A 19,542-nucleotide genomic window follows, 5' to 3' on the forward strand; every position below is an offset into this window, starting at 1 on the left:
TTCAATTTTCGGTCCTCAATATATGCTAGTCAGCTCGTTGGCTAGCTGGCTTGCAGTGGTGGTTGTGGTGGGGGGGGGGGGGGGTGGGGGCAGAATTTGTTTGAGAAACTGAGTGTGTATAACTGTATTTTTTCTTAATTTAATGTGTATTTACATTTTTAAAATATTTTAATGAATCATTTTTATATTTTTATTCATTTTAACAAATCAAATGCCTGCTATGGCCACTAGGGGGCGCTTTTGTGATGGCCCAATATCCAGATTTGTTTGAAATATATCCACCAACACATCTACCAAATTTGGTGCTTTTATCACAAAATGAACGATTGTTGTGATATATTGAGCTAAGCCGCCCCACTACATACCGTATCCAAGTGTAATGTGTGTGGGGGGCAGGAATCAAAGGTAGGAACTAAAGAGTGTCCACATTTTCACACGGAAACATACTGAAGCCGACCACATTTCCGCACAAACAGGAAGAAGGGCTCGTAGCACAACATCTCCCAACACTTTCGTGGTAGGAAACCTATTTTTGTCTTATTTAAATAAATTTTACGTGAAGTTTTGTCTTCATTTTTCTCGCGTTAGTCATGGATCACAGCCGGTCGGCGGACAGACGCTCGGAGTCGTCCAGCAGACGCGGGAGAGAGAAAAAACAGGAGAAGAAAAAACGGAGAAGGTCCTCCTCCTCTTCATCTTCTGCGTCCTCGTCGTCTTCTTCATCATCGTCTTCCTCACCGAGCAGGAGCCCGAGTGCCAAAGCGTCAAAGAAAACCTCGCGTAAGAGCCAAGGTCAGGCTGTGTACATGTTGGTGAAAGTTTATAGTGTTTATTTCATTGTGGTGGCAGAAGAAGAACCTCATCCTGGTCTGTGTGTCTTTGTTTTGTCTTCCCCCCGAGATAGATGTGAAAGCCAGTCGAAAGAAACGAAGAAGAAGATCCTCATCCTCCTCGTCCAGCTCCTCCTCATCCTCCTCATCTTCTTCCTCGGGCGGCGAGAAGGCAAAAAAGAAGAAGAGCAAAGCAAAGAAGAAGAAGCTGAAGAAGAAAAAGGCGAAGCTCAAGAAGCAGAGGAAGAAGGAGAAGAGGAAGGAGAAGAAGCTGAAGAAACAGGCGAGGAAGGCGCAGGCTGCCGAGGCCATGCCCGGCCCTCCTGTGGAAAAGCCTGCGTCCTTCCTGCAGGTGTGGCAGAGTGATGAGGGCGCCGCCGAGCTGGGACCTGGTATGAATGTGGTGGCCTTTTTACTTCACATTTAACTCAATGTTTCTCGACAACCCCAGGCGTTCAAGGTGCTTTGCTCTGCTTTCCTGTGCAGTCATGACGGACGAGCAGAAAGCCAGGCTCTCCACCAAGAGGCCCCTCACCAAGGAGGAGTACGAGGCCCGGCAGAGCGTCATCCGCAGGGTGGTGGACCCCGAAACAGGACGCACCAGGTGGGTCAGAGCTGGAGGAAGGCCCGTGTGTCCTCTCTCCTCAGGTCATGTAATAAGTTAACTTAAAGGAACAAACTGCTCAATGAAATCAGTCAGTATCTGGGCTAGATCAGTGGTTCTCGAACTGGCTTCAATAATGTACCTTCAGATATTTTTTTTCAGCCAAGTTCCCCCCGACCAGTGCAAAAAAAAAAAAAAAAAGCCAATATAAAGAGGTATAATCCAGCCTCTAATAATAATCCAGCCATTGTCTACAGTTTTGTCTGGCTTCCCTGTCAGAGTAAACAAACGTCTTCGCTCGATAACCACATGGAGCAGATTGAAACCAGAAACACATTTGACACCTGGAAACCCAGAGGGAATATTAAATATAAAATGTGGTTTAGCAAACTTAAATCTACATTTTTATATCATAGCCAAAGCTTATTATTTTAGCAATTATGCATGTTTTTTTTTTTTTTTTTTTTTAATTAATTAACATACAAAACTCAAGTACCCCTTGCAATACTCAGTGTATCCCTAGGAGTCTGCATACCCTCATTTGGCTAGACAGAATTTTCATTTTGTGGTGAACTATGCCTTAAATAATTTCTGTAGGGCAGATTGTGATTGGCTGCCTTTCAAGAGACCTTTTTAGGAGAGCTGTAAAGGTGCACTCTGTGAATTTCCGTTAAAGCATGCATCCTTTGGAGGCTAATGACTAAAACTGGAGTGGGCACACAAAAACACAGGATCTATTACACAAATTAACGCTTTAATTGAACCCTTAGTTTTGTGTAGTGCACCTTTTAACTTTCTTTTTTCATTTTCTTTTTACGTTTGTCATCTCCAGGTTGGTTCGAGGAGAGGGAGAGATCATCGAGGAGATAGTCAGTCGAGAAAGACACAAAGATATCAATAAGGTATAAAAAAAAAAAACAAGTTTATCAAATTTATCGTTGTGAACATTTTGTTATCTTGAATCCAGCAGCTTAACTCCCACATTTAACTCCCACAGCAAGCCACCAAGGGGGACGGGAGCGCCTTTCAGAGGAGGCTGGGGATCAACAGGTAGAGGACGGGTATTTTCTCCAGGGCTGCTTCCGAAAATCATCGTCGTCGTCAACAAAAACTGTTAAATATGTGATTTGTACAGGGAAGGTTTCTGCGTGTCAATGTCATGGATGCACCACTGCTTCCAACATAAATATGAAAACTAATCTGAACACTAGAGGCTCACTGATCTAAAACTAAGCTGTCGAGTCATTGTTCAAAACTATTAAAACGTTGACATGGAAAAACTTTGAAATAAGTCTCTATATCTTTTTCACATAATTCAACAAATTGATATTTAGTGTGCAGTGCATGCGTGAACAAGGAGAGTCTTATTTGCCTTTCATAAAACACACTGAATGTACAAAATATTAATATACTGTTGAGGTGAATCCAGGTAACAACCATTATCTCTCACTGAGACACATAAATGATTTCATGCGCTGGTACGTTGTTAAATTTGGACATGTATAGTTTATATTTCACAGTTGTTGATTGTTCTTTGCAAATACAATTATAAATTTTGAATGCAGTAATACTTGTCATTTTAGCATTTATTTCTTCTCACCCCGTTCCAGTCATGTTGCCCTCAATCTAATAAATACCCTTTTTTTTTAAGATGCATATATAGTTAATCAGTTTCAATATGAAATGCATTCACTTGTATCTCATCTTCATTAGGCATTGTCACTTTTCTTGATAGCTGATTAATTTCACCTATTGTTTTACCTCTATCTGATTTTTTTTATTTATTTGCTTCTTCTAAAAGCCATTTCACTGCTTTCATATTTGAAATATTCCCATCTTTGCATATCGGCCTAACTCATGGAGAAATCCTCTTGAATGAGGCCTGATGTCTTAATCTGCTCTAAAAGGAGTGTCTGTCACTGAACTTCCAATGAAATGGATTTTCCTCATGAAATGGATGAAATGGAATTTTTTTTTTCTTTGGGACAGGATAATTCCTTATAATTTTTCCACTGATTAAAAACCTCACAGATCATTGGAGGGGGGAAAAAAGAGAGACCAAAACGGTACATTGTTGTTCTTCATATGTTCTTTATACACTGTACATAAAAACACAAGGAAATGGATAAAATGAAGTTATCCAAAAAACTACAAGATACACACCCTGTACAATGAAAATGTTTTCCAAGCCTTTACTAAGGTATTCAGTATGTACAGCCTATGAAAGCCAAGTGTTGGTGTTAACAGTTACAGCACTGCATTAACCAGGGGAACAGAGCATGAGAGAGAGACGGATCGCTTAATGTTGGTAAAATATGTCAAGTTCCTTTGTTCAATTAGTATTTCCGTTCAAATACTAACAAACCAGAGCCTCGTTAGAAAATATGGCCTTTTCTTATTTCTGTGCAGCAAATTCTGCATGAGAGTCCTAATCTTTTTTTTTTTTTTTTTTTTTTTTTTGTCCAGAAAATCAATTCGGACTGTGGGTGTAGAGTAAGCAGTGTTCGCTCTAGGCCTAGCATAACAATGGTCAATGTAAGGCAGAAAAGGGAAATGTAAGGCCTCTGGTAAAATCTGTGTCAGTAGCAGAATCAGAACGATTGTCTGCCCAGAGGTATCCAAACTTCACAGATGATTGCACAAGTTCATCTTTTACATTCTCTGGATTTTAATATCCAGGTAACTCAAGATCTCTGAGGAAGGGAATATGCTTCAGTAGTTGTCGTTTTAAAAGAGTGCACGGTTTTAGCATCGTCTGTCCTTTCCCACCTCGCTTTCTATGTACAAACAGCAACACTTTTTAACAGCAGGCGTCCCGCTGTCCGTATGGCTTCATGCCAAATATTGGAAAGGTCAAAATGCAGATGGACAGCAGTTTCCACAAATCACCTGAACGTTGCTTTCACTTGGTTAACCCCAACCAGGACAACAGGCCACACTCAAGGTTATACATGTCTTTGCATTTGGGGAGTATATACATATATCTATATATTTGTGGGTAACTATTAAATGTTATTTGGATTCCTCTAAACCTTAGTAGGATGCTGGCCAGGAATAGAAAAGCCACAGCAAAAACAGTTCCCACTGCGCACTAGTCACTATCTGCTCTTCATGCTGGCATTTTCCACTGCTGTATTTTTACCTTGAGATATCAGTGCATATCAGTGCCACTTTACTATGAGAAACCTCCTGTAAAATGTTGTAATGTATGTATATATATCTATATCTATATATGTGTGTGTGTGTGTGTATAGATATATATATCTATATATTTATCTATATCTATATATATAGATATAGATACATACATATATCTGGCACCTTGGATGTTTTTGATAATGCCAAGTCATGTTCAAACACCCCTGCAGCTTGACGTCTGTTGAGTATGTGCCTGTTCAACTGATTGTCAATGCATTGTGACGTTCTCTCGACACGGTCAGTTTGATCTTGTGGTATGATTGAGAAATATTGCACGCTTTCCCTTACATTTCAGCCAATATTGGTCCATTGCAGTCAGTTCTATACACGCCTAAAAGAGGGACAAATATACATCATTTTGATTGAATTAAACAAACAGTTACCCCTCCCAGAAATAAACGATCAACAGCATAAAGTAAGTCTGAGCTCTATGATCCTACCTTTGAAAGCATATGATACAGAATTTACACTTTGCAGATTTTCTCTTCTCTTGAAGGCGCCGCAAAACGAGGAGAAAGATTAACCTTAACCTAAGGAGGATTATCTATGAGCACATTCAATGCCTCATGTACAGCTTAGGGATGCCCAGAGAATTAGCCATATCCCAAAATTTCCAAAATATATAACAAACATACAATATATGACACAAGATAGCAGTTCCATTGATACAATTCAGGTGATTTGCAAGATAAAACAATAAAAATTACAATACTGTGCCAGGCAAAGACCTCGAGTATTGGCTGCTGCAAATGAAGTATGAGGGAAATAAACACTACGTAGCTAAAATAATCTTCCAACACATTTTGTTCACCAAATCAATACATTTTTAAAATATCTATCATCTTAAATAATAACAACAATAATAAGAGCATATCCTGAATGTGGCGGTGTTTTCCCCCCAGAGTAAAGAAGACACTTGAAGCTGGCCCCGTCAGTGGACCAGATACCAGATCTACACTATATAATAACATCAGTATGTACAGGCCTTAGTAAGGCGTTCAACTATACACTTACACAATCTAGTTTTCAGAGCATTTCCATACAAAGGACGTTTGATTCAGTTCTTTTCCATTCAGGTACAGCATATCACTCTATACTGTTTACTTTGGCACATAAACCATACAGTAGTGGGATTTTCCCCTATAGCTGAGTCATTAATTACGCATATAGGCAATTACAGCAGTGCAATGAAGTGATGTGATGAAATACTATAAAAACCCAGGCACAGTCTCGACTGTCGCCATAGTTAAAGGGTCATTTTGTTTTTCTTCTTGGTGTGATATTCAGGTGGTTGTTTGGCCTGAGAGTAGCCTAGAAAACAGGTGGAACTGGATGTATGGGATTGGTATTCGCCACACAACTAGCAGAATTAACTCACTGCTGGGTATAAATGCTAATCACAGGAGCATATGCAACATGATTAATAGATCTTGGTTAAATCACCTAAATTAACACAAATAATCACAGACCATGTTTTTTTTTCTTGTTGCTGTTAATAAATGATGATTTTACCCAAGATTTCACAGAAGTACTAACGATGGCTAAATTTCATTTACATCTGAACGGCCAAAACCAGAAAACAAAAAGCCTGCAATCCAGTTTTACCTGATTCTTCCATCTGCTCTCATGGTAGAACACATCTGGGTATAGATGTGTAAAACAGGACAGCCTTTTAAAACAACTGGTTAATGTATTGTGTTATTTTTGTGCTTGGGTGGCCACAGTGGTCAGTGACCGTGCAGCAGGCGACACGGCGGAGCGGCGTCGCCACGTGGAGCCTAACACGGGCCGTCTGCGCATGGGGCTGGTTTGTGTATGGAACCAACTCAAATCTAAAACCCTATTTTAGCCACGATGACTGATTTTGTACCCAAGACACTTGACAAATATTTACTGAACAGTATACAATAAGAAACAGTCTGAATTTCTACCACACTAGCTAGGGTTGTGTGTGTTGTGTGTGCGTGTTCCTGCTTCATAAAGATGCTTCTTGAAATGCATTTAGCCTCTGTCGCAGTTTTACAATAAATATAGCTGTAACCTCTGTCCATTGCTGTGTGTGTTGAGTGTGGCTTAGTATTGGTGTTGGTTTTACAAAGAGTGGTTTGTAGCACCGATTATTTTCATCGTGGTATTTTCTCATCTGGTGCAATGTGACCGCTTTTCACTCTCTTTCTGTGAATCTTTTCTGTAGGTCTTTATCTCATGAATCCCTTCCTTGGCACTGTATCTTAAAGTCACTCTCCTAAAGCTTTTCCACTGTGTCTTTCTTAACACTCGAAGCTCATTTGGGGCTGAAAAGGCCTGGTTCTAGCTTCGTGCTGCTGCTGCGGCCCCAGCAGCTGGCCGTGATGCTCATGCTGCGCTGGGCCGGTCCCGGGCCGTGACCCTGGCTGTGAGCGCGCTCCAGCCGCTCCCGCTCCAGCCGCTCACTGTCTGACTGGCTCTGCGTGCGCTCCGGTTTGCTGTGGCCGCTGCCTGTTGGGGAGCTGGGGGCCGGCTGGGAGGAGATGGTGCGCAACAGGTGGTTTCGCTTCCTCAAGAAGTCGCTGTTGGCGCCCAAGCCAAAGCTGCCTTTACGTAGCACCATGCGGGCACTGCTGGTCTTGGCGGGCCGGGAGCGGTGGTTGTACTCCAGCTGGGACAGGTGGGCTGCATAGCCCTCTGTGATAAACTGGTCAGAGGCACAGAAAAGACACATGCTGTCAACTGTAATGAAAGACCGTTTTCACAGAGTGTTTTTCATTCAGCTGATGGATATTACTGACTGACTTCCCATATTGGACAAAGAAAAAAAAAGAAGAATCAAAGAGTAAATTACATTCCTGCGTTGGTGTGTTTACTCAGTATGTTTGAAATTATATTTAGCGGTGGAAAGAGTTTGTACCAAAAAAAACAAAACATTATTCTACATCGTCAGTTCACTGAACTGTAGTTTGTTCTCACCACATGTAAAGTTTTTAACAAACAAAGGTACGACAGGTAAAGGTGCCCAATGTAGTTTTCCTGGTAAACACTATTGTTTTTCTTTACATTAAAAATTCCATACCACAACATTCTGTGTCAACAATTAGGTCTGATAAACTAGTTTTTCACAAGTCACATACCCAGGCATGCTTCTCCGATGAAGTTGAATTCTCAGTTTAATTTTCTCCAAACTCTTTTTTTTAAAAACCAAGGTAAAATCAGAAACATGACAGAGGTGAACGGTTCCACCCCCTGTGTTATGAGTCAAAGGTCTGCACACAGCAGCACATTGTAATGAAATGGTACCTGGCACTGATGCTGCATCTTCTTGGAGGGTCGACCAACGATGTATATTTGGGAGGGCGAGAGGCCGATGGAGGTGTAGACTGAGATGTCTTTGGTTGAGCCGTAGCCAGCAAAAATCTTCATGTGAGCCTGGCATCAGTAAAACAATGCTGAACATTACTGCTTGGCACATTTCTCCATGTTTGAGCTAATATCTTTATTAGACAGCATAATTACCACTTTTTGTCATTTTTAAAAACATGGTCCTTATTCATTCTGTGACGATGAACTCTACAGATAATAACCCTACATGCAACAATACAGATTAAAACCCCTCTCCTCCCATAATCCCTTTCTGACCTCAGTCAGGGACTTGAGGAAGTTGGCCTTGTGTCGGAGCGGGTCGTGGACCAGGCCGTCGCAGAAGGACACGATACCATGAGGGAAGTTGTGCTGAGACAACCAGGCCACCACGCGCTGCTTCTGCATGTCTGGACGTCCCGTCACATAAATGATCAGATAGCCCAAATCCTGCCAGTGCCTGGAATATCAAAATAAAAGTACAAAAAAGTAGAGGAAGGGAAACGGAACCAAGGCATGCATTTCTATGGCAGATGCTTATAATGTTTCAGTGTGAAGGAGACTCCTTAAATACCCAGAGAGTAGAGGTGAAGAAGTACCTGACTACATCCACGGCTCCCGCCCGCACTTTAGGGTCACTGCCCATGATGGACACACTGGCAGCAAATGAGCCGTCTATGCTGAACACCACAAACTCAGTTCCACGGGGCAGAACTGTTAAATAGCTGTCTGCAAATGTGTGGTCTCCCCTGGGAGCCAAACGAGACACAGAAAGAAAGAAAGAAAGATGGAGAGAGATAGACCATTACAGAGGAAGAGGAAAATAAGTGTTTTCTTTCCTTGACATTCACTTTGAAGACTATGACTGTGAGTTTTTGCATTTGAGTAAAATAATCTACAAAGTCGAGGAAACACAGAATATATTATTAGGCTTCCTGAAAGTGGATTCATTTCAACAAAACAGAAGGTCCTTGGAAAAAAGTAAAACTGCATAATGAACCACTGAGTAAACCAACGCCAGTAAACCAATGACTTTTACATGACTTCTCCATAGATTTTAACTTAATTTCCAAAACAAAAGTACCGTTTTAAGAGTTGACAATGAACGGGTATGTTTTAACCGTTTATGTTGTGAAAGTCAGTCTATATTTCAAATACTGTATATGAGCCTCTCTAAAATAAATGAGTAACTGGCATACGTTTTGGCAGGTTTTTTCACTTTTTTATTACAGTCCAAGCTCAAACAACAAAATGTGTGATCATTTTGGCTGAACCGGGACCATTTTCAACTTTATTCAGTAAATTGAGACAAACTGATGAATGAACACAAATTCTAAAATGCCCTCACTACAGTTCCCCTCTTTTTTAATTGGTAAATCTTTAACATATACATATAAAATCATCATTTTCCATAGTTTTTCTAGGCTTAAACATTCTACTTTCAAATTTACTGGCAGGATAAACCCTGCAACAACCATCATTATGTAATTATGTAAAAAGTGTCGAGTTTATCTCACCTGACAACCATTTTAACAGGATAGACACCGATGCCCAGGCGCTTGCTCTCCGGGATAACAAAAGACACTCGGCCACTACTGTTGGTCACCTCGGTGTCAAAGTACACCCATTCTCCTGATGGAGGCTGGGTCATGATGTGGAGGTCGACCTGCACACGAACGGACAACCACCAGCACCGTTTAATACAATGACTGAACACAAACACGGGGCACGTGGTCGAGCATTAGTGATATCTTAAGTCTGTGTGTGTTGCGGTGCTGAAGAAAGAAAATGCACCTTCTCCCCAGTCAGAGTGACCATGTCCAGAGGGCCGTACATGAAGCGACCGGTCACAACCTGCTGGCAGTCTTCGGTGAACACGGCGTCATTCACACGGTGGTTGGCTGTCACATTCTACCAAAGCAGAACAAACACAGATGCATGCTGAAATGCTGAAATGAAATGCAGTTTTTGTGCGCCTGATCTCGCATAGCAAATTAATGTAACAATCTTTTTTTGCCTTTGTTTGGGCATTTTTGCTTTATTTGACTGCTGACAGAGGCGAGAGACAGGAAAGATCACAAAAAGTGAGATGGGAATGCCATCTGACAAAGGTCCTGGGCCAGAGCTGCTGCGATTACACAGGATGTGTCTCAGCAAACTGAACCACCAGGTCGTCCTGAAACTGTAAATGTGATCCCTACCCTGATCTTCACGTGGGTCCTCTTCCGGAGCCACTTCTCTCGAGGTTTGGAAGGGGTGAATTCTGACACCTCTTTTCCATCTAGTTCAAGGATGCTGGAGTTTTCATGCCTCATGACCTACAGGAGACATTTGAGTGACTCATACTGAGGGTCAAAGAACAAGGCCGACAGTCTGCAAGTGACTAATAGCACCATTTTACTGGAAAATGTTACGCTGCTGACTCACCTGTCTCAAGAGAAAGGACACAACGTCAGTGGACTCCCAGTAAGATGCATGGAAGAGGTGTGGTAAAGCCACGGTGGGGAAAGCAGTCAGAGCATCAGGGCAGTACAGGGCAAAGTCCATCCGCTTGGTTCCCCACCAACGTGCTGCAACTGCGATCGGGATAGAGGGCGCACAAGTGAGAGCGAAACTGTGAGAGCGGGTGTGAGGTGCAGGACGTGAGGCAGGGGTGTAACACACCCATGAAACTAAACCATCAAAATGAACTTTTCAATTTTAAGCCACAATCAGCACCGTTCCCAGCAGTTCTTCAGCTACAAGGAGGAAAGGTAGAAGTTGGTAGTTGTTATTGACCTGCAAAACCATGCGCTGAAATGCATGAAGAGAGAGAAGATAAAGAAATCTGCTGTTAGACTGTTAAAGGAACCGGAAGAAATCATCAAAAGGAACAACTGAGCATGGTTAGTTTAGTTAGTATGGGCATGAAAAAAGATGGATTTGAAAAGATGTGTGATGATAAAATTAATTCTTGACCCACAATCACTGACAGCGCTGTCAGGCCTACACAGATATAGCGAGAGAGGACAGATTGTAGATAGAGCCTGAATATTATACATTATTCCCTCACCAAAGGAAATGAACACCTCAGATGCCTGAAGGGACCAATCATACAAGGAGAGAAAAATAGCGGATAGGGGATTTTTGGATTTTGCAATATAGTGTGAACAGCATAAAAGGAGGGTGGACAGAGAGAACTGCAGCCTCAGGCTGAATTAATTTGCCCCTTCCCTTAGAAGAGTACCTTGCTCCACTTCAGCCTGGGAGTCCAATGAGACCAGGTCAGATATAGCAAAGTCCAGGCCAGCTGACAGGCACCTCTGAAACTGGTCAGTGGGACTTAGACCTTCACTAGCATCTGCGTCAGACTCCAGCTCTGTCACTAGATTTGTCTCTGGAGATCCAGGGATCTGGCCAGTCTCTGCTTTCCTACAGGAATTAGGAGGACTTCTCGGGAAGAATTTGTTTTGTGACGACAAGGCCAGTTGGGACAAAAGGCTGAGCTTTTTGGATTGGTTAATTTGGCATGATTGCGCTATGGAAAAGAAAACAAAGAGAAAGAAACCACATGAAAATGATCTCTGAATGATGACAGTCTTGAACAGTTTCAAAATGATCCTGTGAAGTGTGTCTGGTGTCAGTCAGCAGCTGCCATCACAGAAAACAGATAATCGAGAGTCATTACACGGTGAACATCAGAGCTGAAAAAGAATTGTTAGTGATGGTTAAGATCGTAGGATGGACTGATGTTCCTCAACTCCCTTTGATGTCAGTGTCTCAAATGAGTAGGAAGTTTTCAGAATCATGTCCCGTGATGCTCCAGGACTGTAGGTGCTGGGATCGTTCTGTGCAGGGTGTGTTAGTATGAGGTAGAGCGAGGGAAGGGATGACTTTGGAGGACAATCTCAAAAAAAAAAAAAAAAAAAGCACAACAGGGAACCAGTCGTCTCAGCGAACACTGCAGTAGGGAGTGGGCAATGCAGGAATGGTTCAGTGAAGCAGGTGTCTACATGCATTGCAACATTAGATAAATGCAGCACTCATTCATTGCATTTACATTTAGACAGTGGGTAAGAGTAAGACAGACAGTGAAAAGTGGTGCTAAGCTAGCTCTTCTTAGAGACTTCGATCTCTCGGGACTTCAGATTTTAACAGGTGATCAGCAAAACAGTCTGTACGATCCCTCTGAAGTGACATTCTCCTAATGATTAAAATGTTAAATCTGGCTAAGGGTTTGGGTGTTCACATCTGAATCTACCGGGCTGGCCAGGCTGCTCCAGCTGGAGTGCAGGGTGTGTGTAGAGTCAGAGGATCAGGGTTTGAGTGTGAGAGAGAAGATGAGAAAGGAGTTAAAAAGTGCAATGAAAGAAGAAACAAGACAGAGAGAGAGAGACTGGAAGAGAGAGAATGAGAGAAAATAGAGCAGTGTGTGTGTGTGTGTGTGTGTGTGTGTGTACGTGTATGTGTGTGTATGTGTGTGTGTGTGTGAGTGGAGGAAAGAGAGAGAGAGGTAAGAGAGATTCGTTGGTTGAGAACACTTACTGTTGGCTATGTTGGTGGCAGTGTAACTGTCTGCCATTCCTGAGACCTGGCTGGCAATGCTGACCTCACTGGCCCTCCGTACGCCCCGGCAGTGGGGGCCCGTTACAGGGGAGGAGGGGTACGAACTGTCCATGAAGACACCACCATGAGACTGAACAACATCCGCTATTGAGCCGAAACAAGGAGATCCCATTAGACACAGACAGAGGCAAGGGGAACTCGCAATGATGAGGGGGAGGGGGTTGTGAATGTGGCAGCTGAGAAATGTGGCGGCAGACACCATGGTTTCAGAGGACATGTGAAACCACCAGGTTGCCACATGGTGGTCAAAGTCAGATTTCTGAAAACAGACTGAGCGGCAACACAGGGGCTCCATGAATGTGACTTCATGAATGCAAGAAAAAAAAAAATCACAAATTTAAACATTTGTTACAGTCATGCCCACTTATGAGAATTTCTAAAGACATTATTAATTATATCATACATAAGGTAATAACCTTTTGCTTAAATAGACATGATAAAATACTGCTGGAGACTTGACATAATCAAATGACCTCTGACCATTACCAAAGGGAGAAACATGAGGAAATATTCAGGATATATACACACGGTTACAAGCAGCACAACCTCTACACCAAAACCACTCTTTTTAAATCAGACAACACAGTAATTGTCTCTTGCTGATGTTAATAATCTCTCCGATTCTTGTCAGACATGGAAATGACGCAGACACACTGAGATTCTACTTATAAAACTACAGCACAAACACAAATGTGAGCATCCTCCAAACTCTCGGGAGGACGTGAGTGAGGGATGGCAACAGCAAAATGCAACACCACAACAACAGATGCTTACAAGATACTCCGTAGTATTTCCATGGCACGCTGCAACTCTTTAGCATTTCGATTTGTAATCACAAATGTTTAGGAGGGTCAGAGTGGCAAGCGGGAAATTTCAACCAGCTATTCCGAGCAATTTCGATAAAAGGCTCGATACTGCAGGAGAAAGTGTATTTAGTGGGAATAAATGAGACCCAAATTGTCGACTGAAGCCAAAACAACAGCAATGGGAATACTCTGAAGAAGACACCACTGATAAATATGAATCTGAGTATCTTGGACGTAACAGCAGGAAGGATGAGACAAACAGAAAAAGAAACACGCACACACACACACAGTGAATGGGCTGGGGACAGATGCGGGTGAATGGGAGAGGCTACACACACTCCAGAGTGGCGGGTGTGGCTTTGAGGAAGCCCTCCTGCCAGTTTAGCACAGGCACAGGGATGCAGGTCTCGCTGATGGTCTCCTGACAGCGAAGAGACAGGGGAGGCCCGCTATCGAGTAGGAGCTGAGCGTTGCTCTGGACTGTCTCCACTAGAGAGGGAGGTGGAAGGCACAGGGGTAGAGAGTGGGGGGTTCAAGAGATAGGGGGGGCCGGGTGCGCAGATATGGGGACAGGAGGCCGAGAGAGGTAGAAGAAAAGAAGACAAGGAAGACACAAAAACATATGAAGCAATAACAAGAACAACTTAACATGAGACAAAAGAGTAGAGTCAAGCCCTTAGTGGAGCCCACGCATTCAGTTCAAGCTGGAGGTAAACTGCCAGCTAAAGGGGAGATATATCACTACACCCTGCGATTTTAATACATCCACTCACTGGAAAAATCTTCAGCTCTAACTAAAGTGATTAATGAAACTAAATTTGTCTTTAAAACTTTATCAATATTTAAAACTTTGTTAATTAGTTACACTCTGTAGCTCTGAGGATATTTAGTGACAACTCATTTGATGAAAGCTGTCATATTTTGAGAATCTCATATGTCAAAATCACGGCCTGTAGTCACTAAGGAATAACTTCAGGGTTGCACAGTTCATCAACCCCCCCTGGTTCTCTTGCCTGTGCTGCTCACTGGTCGCTATCTGCACTAACTAATTCTCTACATATTTCTTCTTGGTAAAACGTAGAAGTTAATGTAAAAGGATAGGCTGAGGCTCTAAGGGTTACTCCAGTCCAAACAGAAAGCACCAGCAGGACTATGACCACATGTATATGAATATATTGCTTCACAAAAGACTTTGAAGCACAAACAGTAGAAAAATGTTTCATTTTTCTTTGTGAGAATGCTTTTCTATGTGTGAAGAAAACTCCCACAGCGCTGATAAGGGGTCTTTCGAGACATATGTCGTCTACAGCATGCATCCAGAGAAACAGAGGATCAGGAATCAGAATACAAAAATTAGAATAAGAAAATAAATTAGAATAAGATCCATCAGTGTCTTAAGTTTCTAGTTGTGATCTTAAAGGATAGTTTTACTTGTTTTGAACCCAGACCTCGTTAAAACATTGTCTGACATCAGTTAGAATAAGAGAGCACATACTACAATATATCTCCTTTGCTGAAATCAGGAAGCTTGAGATACAGTCAGACATGTATTTAAAAAATTGTTTTTGTAAACAATGGTTTTATTAAGTTATAATAACTTTACTTTGCACTTCTGCATATCTGCTCTCCTTGCTAATTCTCAGTAGAAGCTCTCACACAATTTTTTCCTTTGAGTTTGTTTACCTATGAAAAAACCTACTGTCAGTAATTGTAGCAAATTAATGGTTTTCACCACGTTCTCCCATGTGACTATACAGTAAACTTCTTATTTTGGAAAACAAGATAACTTAAGGTTTTTGTAGGCTTCCCAGATTTCCCCATCGGACTGTATTGAGGTCCAGTGAGACAATGTTCCTCAATACTAACGTGATCAGTGAAGTTGTGCTCTTTGTGATTCTACAAGATACCAGAAAATATTTGAATGAGGTCTGAGTTAAAAAAAAAACAAAAAAACAAAAAAAACTTATCTACACTTTAACTTACCAAAATAAATTAAACAGCCATTTGAATCCATAAATTTTGCATTTGTGTCTGTGTATGTGAATCCAAGTCAGGAATATGTGTCCCACTCAGCATAACAGGATATTTACTGTGTTGGTGTGTATCATCATCATCATCATCATCATCATCATCAGAGCAAAGGGCTCACCCAATAGAGCTGAGTTGCCGTCTCCCAGGGGAAAGCGTTGGTAGCGTGGTACGTTGAAAGGCGGCAGGAGGTGAAACTTTCTCTCCAGGAGCGGCTCCAGACGAGAAGCTGAGGGGTCGGCGGGGTGGAACAGGTTGTAGACCTGCTGGCAGGCTGGTCGCAGCTGGGCCACTAGGGGGGGAAAGTGAGCCAAAAGCTATGAGAGGGAACAGTGGAAAAACCTGTGGTGGTGATAATCAAGAGCTCACTCTGTAATGACTTAATGTAAAAGTCATTACAGAATATTTGGACAAAATTAAAAACAGCCTGAAAGTATTGTGGTGATCATCCAAAGGTAAAAAGGTTGCTGTTAGGTATGATGCATGGCCTCGCTTAAGACTCAAAGGTGGGTAAGTTTTTATTATTGAGCGATTTACCTTATAAAACATAGGCGATGTTTTCTAAAACTTTAATAGCCTAAAAGTTTTAGAGAGGTAACTTCTCCTCTGTTCAGACTTCAAACTGACATACCGTCCAACACAGGAATGACAGTCTTCCTCAGGGCGAGTACCAAACCCAGGGGAGAGCCGAACAGGAAGAAGTCGGACACTTCAAAGTCAAACTTCCCTAGGGAGCCTCCGTCCAGCATGGTGCTGCTGCTGGACCGCCGCGAGGTCGGATCGTTCCGCAAGACACTGGAGTGTAAGCTGAAAGGACAGCACAAAGTCACCTCCCTGCATTGAGCTAAAAATAAAACATACACGGACAGTAAATGACGCAAGGACCAAATAAATTTGTCTTCCTAGTCAGGGATTATTAAATTTACATAAAGGTAAATCAGTATAAAGCAACACACACAGGAGCCTTAACAGTAAACACACACCTGGACAGGAAGGCCTGGTGTTGTTTTATGGTGTCTAGTTCATAGGTCGAGGAGTCGCTTCTCTTGCGTGGTAGCTGCTTCTTAGTGTCGTCAGGTGCACTGGAGCGAGGGATGTCGATGTTGCTGCGGCTAAGGTGGCGGCTGCCCTCCAAGGTCGGAGAGGCCAATCCGTGCCCGCTGTTGATGATGATCCCTGGAGAGAGAAGATCCTGGTCCTGCAGGAGTGATGGAGGAACATGTAAGAAAGGCTGGTGTTACTGTAAAAGAAATCATGGGTATCAGCTGGATACAGCAACTTGATGATACTGTTGCCTAGAAGAGTTCAGACATGATCTCAGGAAAAAAACACACAGTGAGTGAAAACTAATTGAAGTACTAAAAAAAAAAAAAAAAAAAAAAAATTACATCAGGCGAAATCAGCTTAGAGGGAAGCGATGTTCCCTCTAAGCTGATGGTGGCCATCATCTAATAACTGATCACACTAAAAAAAGCATCTTGTCAGTTGTTTTTATTGTTATTAAATTTTATTGTTATCAGTGGTTTAGGAAGTTTTGGTGTAAAACAAAATTACATGTGGGGACTCTGCCATACCTTTTGGCTCGGTGAATTGATGCTCCTGAAGCAAATTATATTTATTTTTGATGCAGGACTCAGGACAACAGCATTACCAGAGGTAAAAGAAGTGGTTCAGTGTTTGGGCTCATTAGAGTTGAATCTTTGTGATGGGGAGATATTTTCTACATACATATGTATTCACTGCATTGCATATTTTGTCTCTTACCTGCACACTCACAAGACTGCCCCTGCGGCTGCTGTTCTGGCTTTCATTTACTGTCTGGTTGCTGCTGCACAATGCATCAAACCCCAGTATTCCTCCCACACAGTCTCCGATGAGGCACACCTACAGAGGACAAGGGTCAGAAGTTACAGAGATTTCAAAGCCAGTGTCACTGATATAAATTACTGTGGTTCAAACTTCCCTTGTATAAACTCCTAAATCGTTAAAGCCCCTCCAGAATAATTCAGTAAAAACATATAAACCAGAAACTTTAAGATCAGACTTAACATTGAATGGCCGTTAATGAGCTGAAAAAGACATATTTTGTTGCTTTTTGGTAAAATTTCTGAAGTGTCCTCTTGCCCTATAGCCCTATAATGAACAGCAGTGAACCCAGGCAAGAAAGACATACAATCTATAGTGAAGCAACTGATGAAATTTTATTTCTGTCACAGTTATGCTTTCAAGTTACAAGGAAACAGTATTTCAGTTGTGTCATCCTGTTTCCGGTTGAAACAGGATGCTGGGGCAGGACCTAACACAGGGAGGGGCTGCTCAAAAGTTCAGTAGGCATCTTGGACTATAACTAACACAAAAAGAAAAGGCCCATTGCAGACTAGCCAGCAATCCACTGTGAAACACTTTGTGTATAATATAAAGCTGGTATGTTAATGAAGAAACCATTAAACACGTGGGGTTTCAGGAAATAAAAACACAAGGCCTATTTAATTTTGTCGTGATATGCTTAGTTTAAAATGTTACATAAGCAGTTTTTTTTTATATTAATAGACTGATTAATATATTAATTTATACCAACGTGCAGACCAGGCTTCACTGTGATGCTGTGATTATGTGCTGTTTATCAAAGATGTTTACTGGCATATCTCAGACACAGGTCAAAAAACTGACGACAGCATGTGAGGGTCTCGTGGTGTCTATATTTCACAGGGCAGTAACTCACCTGGCCCGAGAAGGCTGCCCCGTCCAGAGACTTTATGAAGTCTGTGTACACCTGGTTGGCTCGGATGATGACAGTAGCAACGGCCTCCTGGTACTGCGGGGCGCAGGTGGCCAGCAGAGGCAGAGCTGCCAGAGGGATGTGGTCCTGGCTACTGGACAAACAGCCCTCATCGTAACTGTACGGGCTCAGGCTGCCACCAAGGACACAGGACAAGAGGCAAATGAACATATCAGCATGTTGTAATGATATTTTTTCTTTCAAATTTGAATTTATGCTACTGCTTGCCATGTAGCCTATTGGAAGAGAGTTCGCTGCGGTTCACATCTGCTGTCAAAGCCGCATTTTCCACTTGTTTGTTAATTTCTTTGCTTGAGTGATGTTCAGCATAGGGGTGACATTTATGACATTTCCAGCAGCATTAAAGGGAAGAATGTTACCAGATATGGCCAGTCACCTGGGAGGGGTGTATCATCATGTTCATGAGTGGGTGTGCCTAAGCGTAATGGTGGTTTAAAAAGTGTTGTTTTTCAAAGAACTGGATATAGTCACCATGACATCATCCATTGGTTTATGAGCTACAGTTTTGAAGTCTTGAGTTTGGTGTGTTGGCCGTCACCACCTTGGATTTTGGGAGCCGGAAGTGACCATGTTTGGATAAGAAGGTGGAGCCAGACTTTCGCAGTCTGTAAGGAACCTGACTCCCTTGTCTCTCAAAGCAGACAAACCCCTAATTATACATAACTTTAAATTCAACAGATAACTTACATCAAAATTCACCCCACATTCAGTTATGATGTTGAGGGAAATTAGCTGCAGAGACCAAAAATATTTTTTTGAACCAGGCGGTAAATATGTTCTGTTCTGCTGTAAAGTTGGGCATTTTAACATGGGAGACTATGAAGCCAACACTCTTTTGAGAGCCAGTGGAGTCGCCCTCCTACTGGCCATTACAAAGAATGCAGGTTTCTCTTTCTCAACATCCACATCCATCCAGGTTTTGGTTTCTTTGTTGTTGTTTTTTTTTTTTGTTTTGTTTTGTTTTTTGCTTTACATAATGCCTCATCACCATAGTTATCACTCAGCTCCCACAAAAACTGATTCTACTGACTATCAATTCCCATTTATCTTTTTGTTAACTGGCAAGCTTTATTTTATTTATGAATAAATCTTATTATAATTTGAGGTCTGTGCGGTCTCCTCTCTTTGTCATATCTATGAACCGGTTAGTGACAGTGTGCATAAACACACAATATAAATTTTTGTATGTGTATGAATATTGCAAGAGAGAATTTTGAACCTTTTCTATGCCACATTGATAAATGAGCGTCCATGCTCTTTTGAACATTATCAACAATGCTTGGATCAGCTGTCATGGCCATGTGAGGAAATGTGTGTGACTGTGTGTGTCCGTCCTCA

The 19,542-nt window shown here is 42.0% G+C and overlaps 2 protein-coding genes across 9 annotated transcripts in view; one reads left to right on the forward strand and one right to left on the reverse strand.

Moving 5' to 3' along the window:
- The first annotated feature begins 442 nt into the window (after window positions 1-442).
- arl6ip4 (ADP-ribosylation factor-like 6 interacting protein 4) lies at window positions 443-2,999 on the forward strand. 2 transcript variants are annotated; one of them, XM_030060504.1, is made up of 5 exons: window positions 443-792; window positions 905-1,222; window positions 1,317-1,434; window positions 2,267-2,336; window positions 2,432-2,999. In XM_030060504.1, the coding sequence occupies exons 1-5, from the start codon at window positions 591-593 to the stop codon at window positions 2,486-2,488; spliced, it is 765 nt and encodes a 254-aa protein (XP_029916364.1). In that variant the 5' UTR covers window positions 443-590; the 3' UTR covers window positions 2,489-2,999. The 2 variants fall into 2 exon arrangements, with proteins under 2 accessions (XP_029916364.1, XP_029916365.1); XM_030060505.1 differs by having other exon boundaries at window positions 443-780.
- A 506-nt stretch (window positions 3,000-3,505) lies between these two features.
- LOC115365471 (membrane-associated phosphatidylinositol transfer protein 2-like) overlaps window positions 3,506-19,542 on the reverse strand; it is a 52,506-nt gene continuing 36,469 nt past the window's right edge. For 4 of the 7 annotated variants that reach the window (XM_030060495.1, XM_030060496.1, XM_030060497.1 and 1 more), the window contains exons 11-25: window positions 18,127-18,316; window positions 17,169-17,288; window positions 16,388-16,602; window positions 16,036-16,211; window positions 15,526-15,696; window positions 12,490-12,654; window positions 11,192-11,482; window positions 10,393-10,541; window positions 10,167-10,283; window positions 9,760-9,876; window positions 9,483-9,631; window positions 8,565-8,714; window positions 8,245-8,425; window positions 7,906-8,034; window positions 3,506-7,306 (exon numbers count right to left, since the gene is read on the reverse strand). In XM_030060495.1, coding sequence (XP_029916355.1) covers window positions 6,917-7,306; window positions 7,906-8,034; window positions 8,245-8,425; window positions 8,565-8,714; window positions 9,483-9,631; window positions 9,760-9,876; window positions 10,167-10,283; window positions 10,393-10,541; window positions 11,192-11,482; window positions 12,490-12,654; window positions 15,526-15,696; window positions 16,036-16,211; window positions 16,388-16,602; window positions 17,169-17,288; window positions 18,127-18,316 — 2,710 coding nt within the window. In that variant the 3' untranslated portion in view covers window positions 3,506-6,916. Of the gene's footprint in view, window positions 7,307-7,905; window positions 8,035-8,244; window positions 8,426-8,564; window positions 8,715-9,482; window positions 9,632-9,759; window positions 9,877-10,166; window positions 10,284-10,392; window positions 10,542-11,191; window positions 11,483-12,489; window positions 12,655-13,712; window positions 13,866-15,525; window positions 15,697-16,035; window positions 16,212-16,387; window positions 16,603-17,168; window positions 17,289-18,126; window positions 18,317-19,542 lie in introns of all 7 variants that reach the window. The other 3 variants (XM_030060500.1, XM_030060498.1, XM_030060499.1) reach the window with 2 other exon arrangements.

This window comes from Myripristis murdjan, chromosome 9 (assembly GCF_902150065.1).
Source record: "Myripristis murdjan chromosome 9, fMyrMur1.1, whole genome shotgun sequence".
Classification (NCBI taxonomy): domain Eukaryota; kingdom Metazoa; phylum Chordata; class Actinopteri; order Holocentriformes; family Holocentridae; genus Myripristis; species Myripristis murdjan.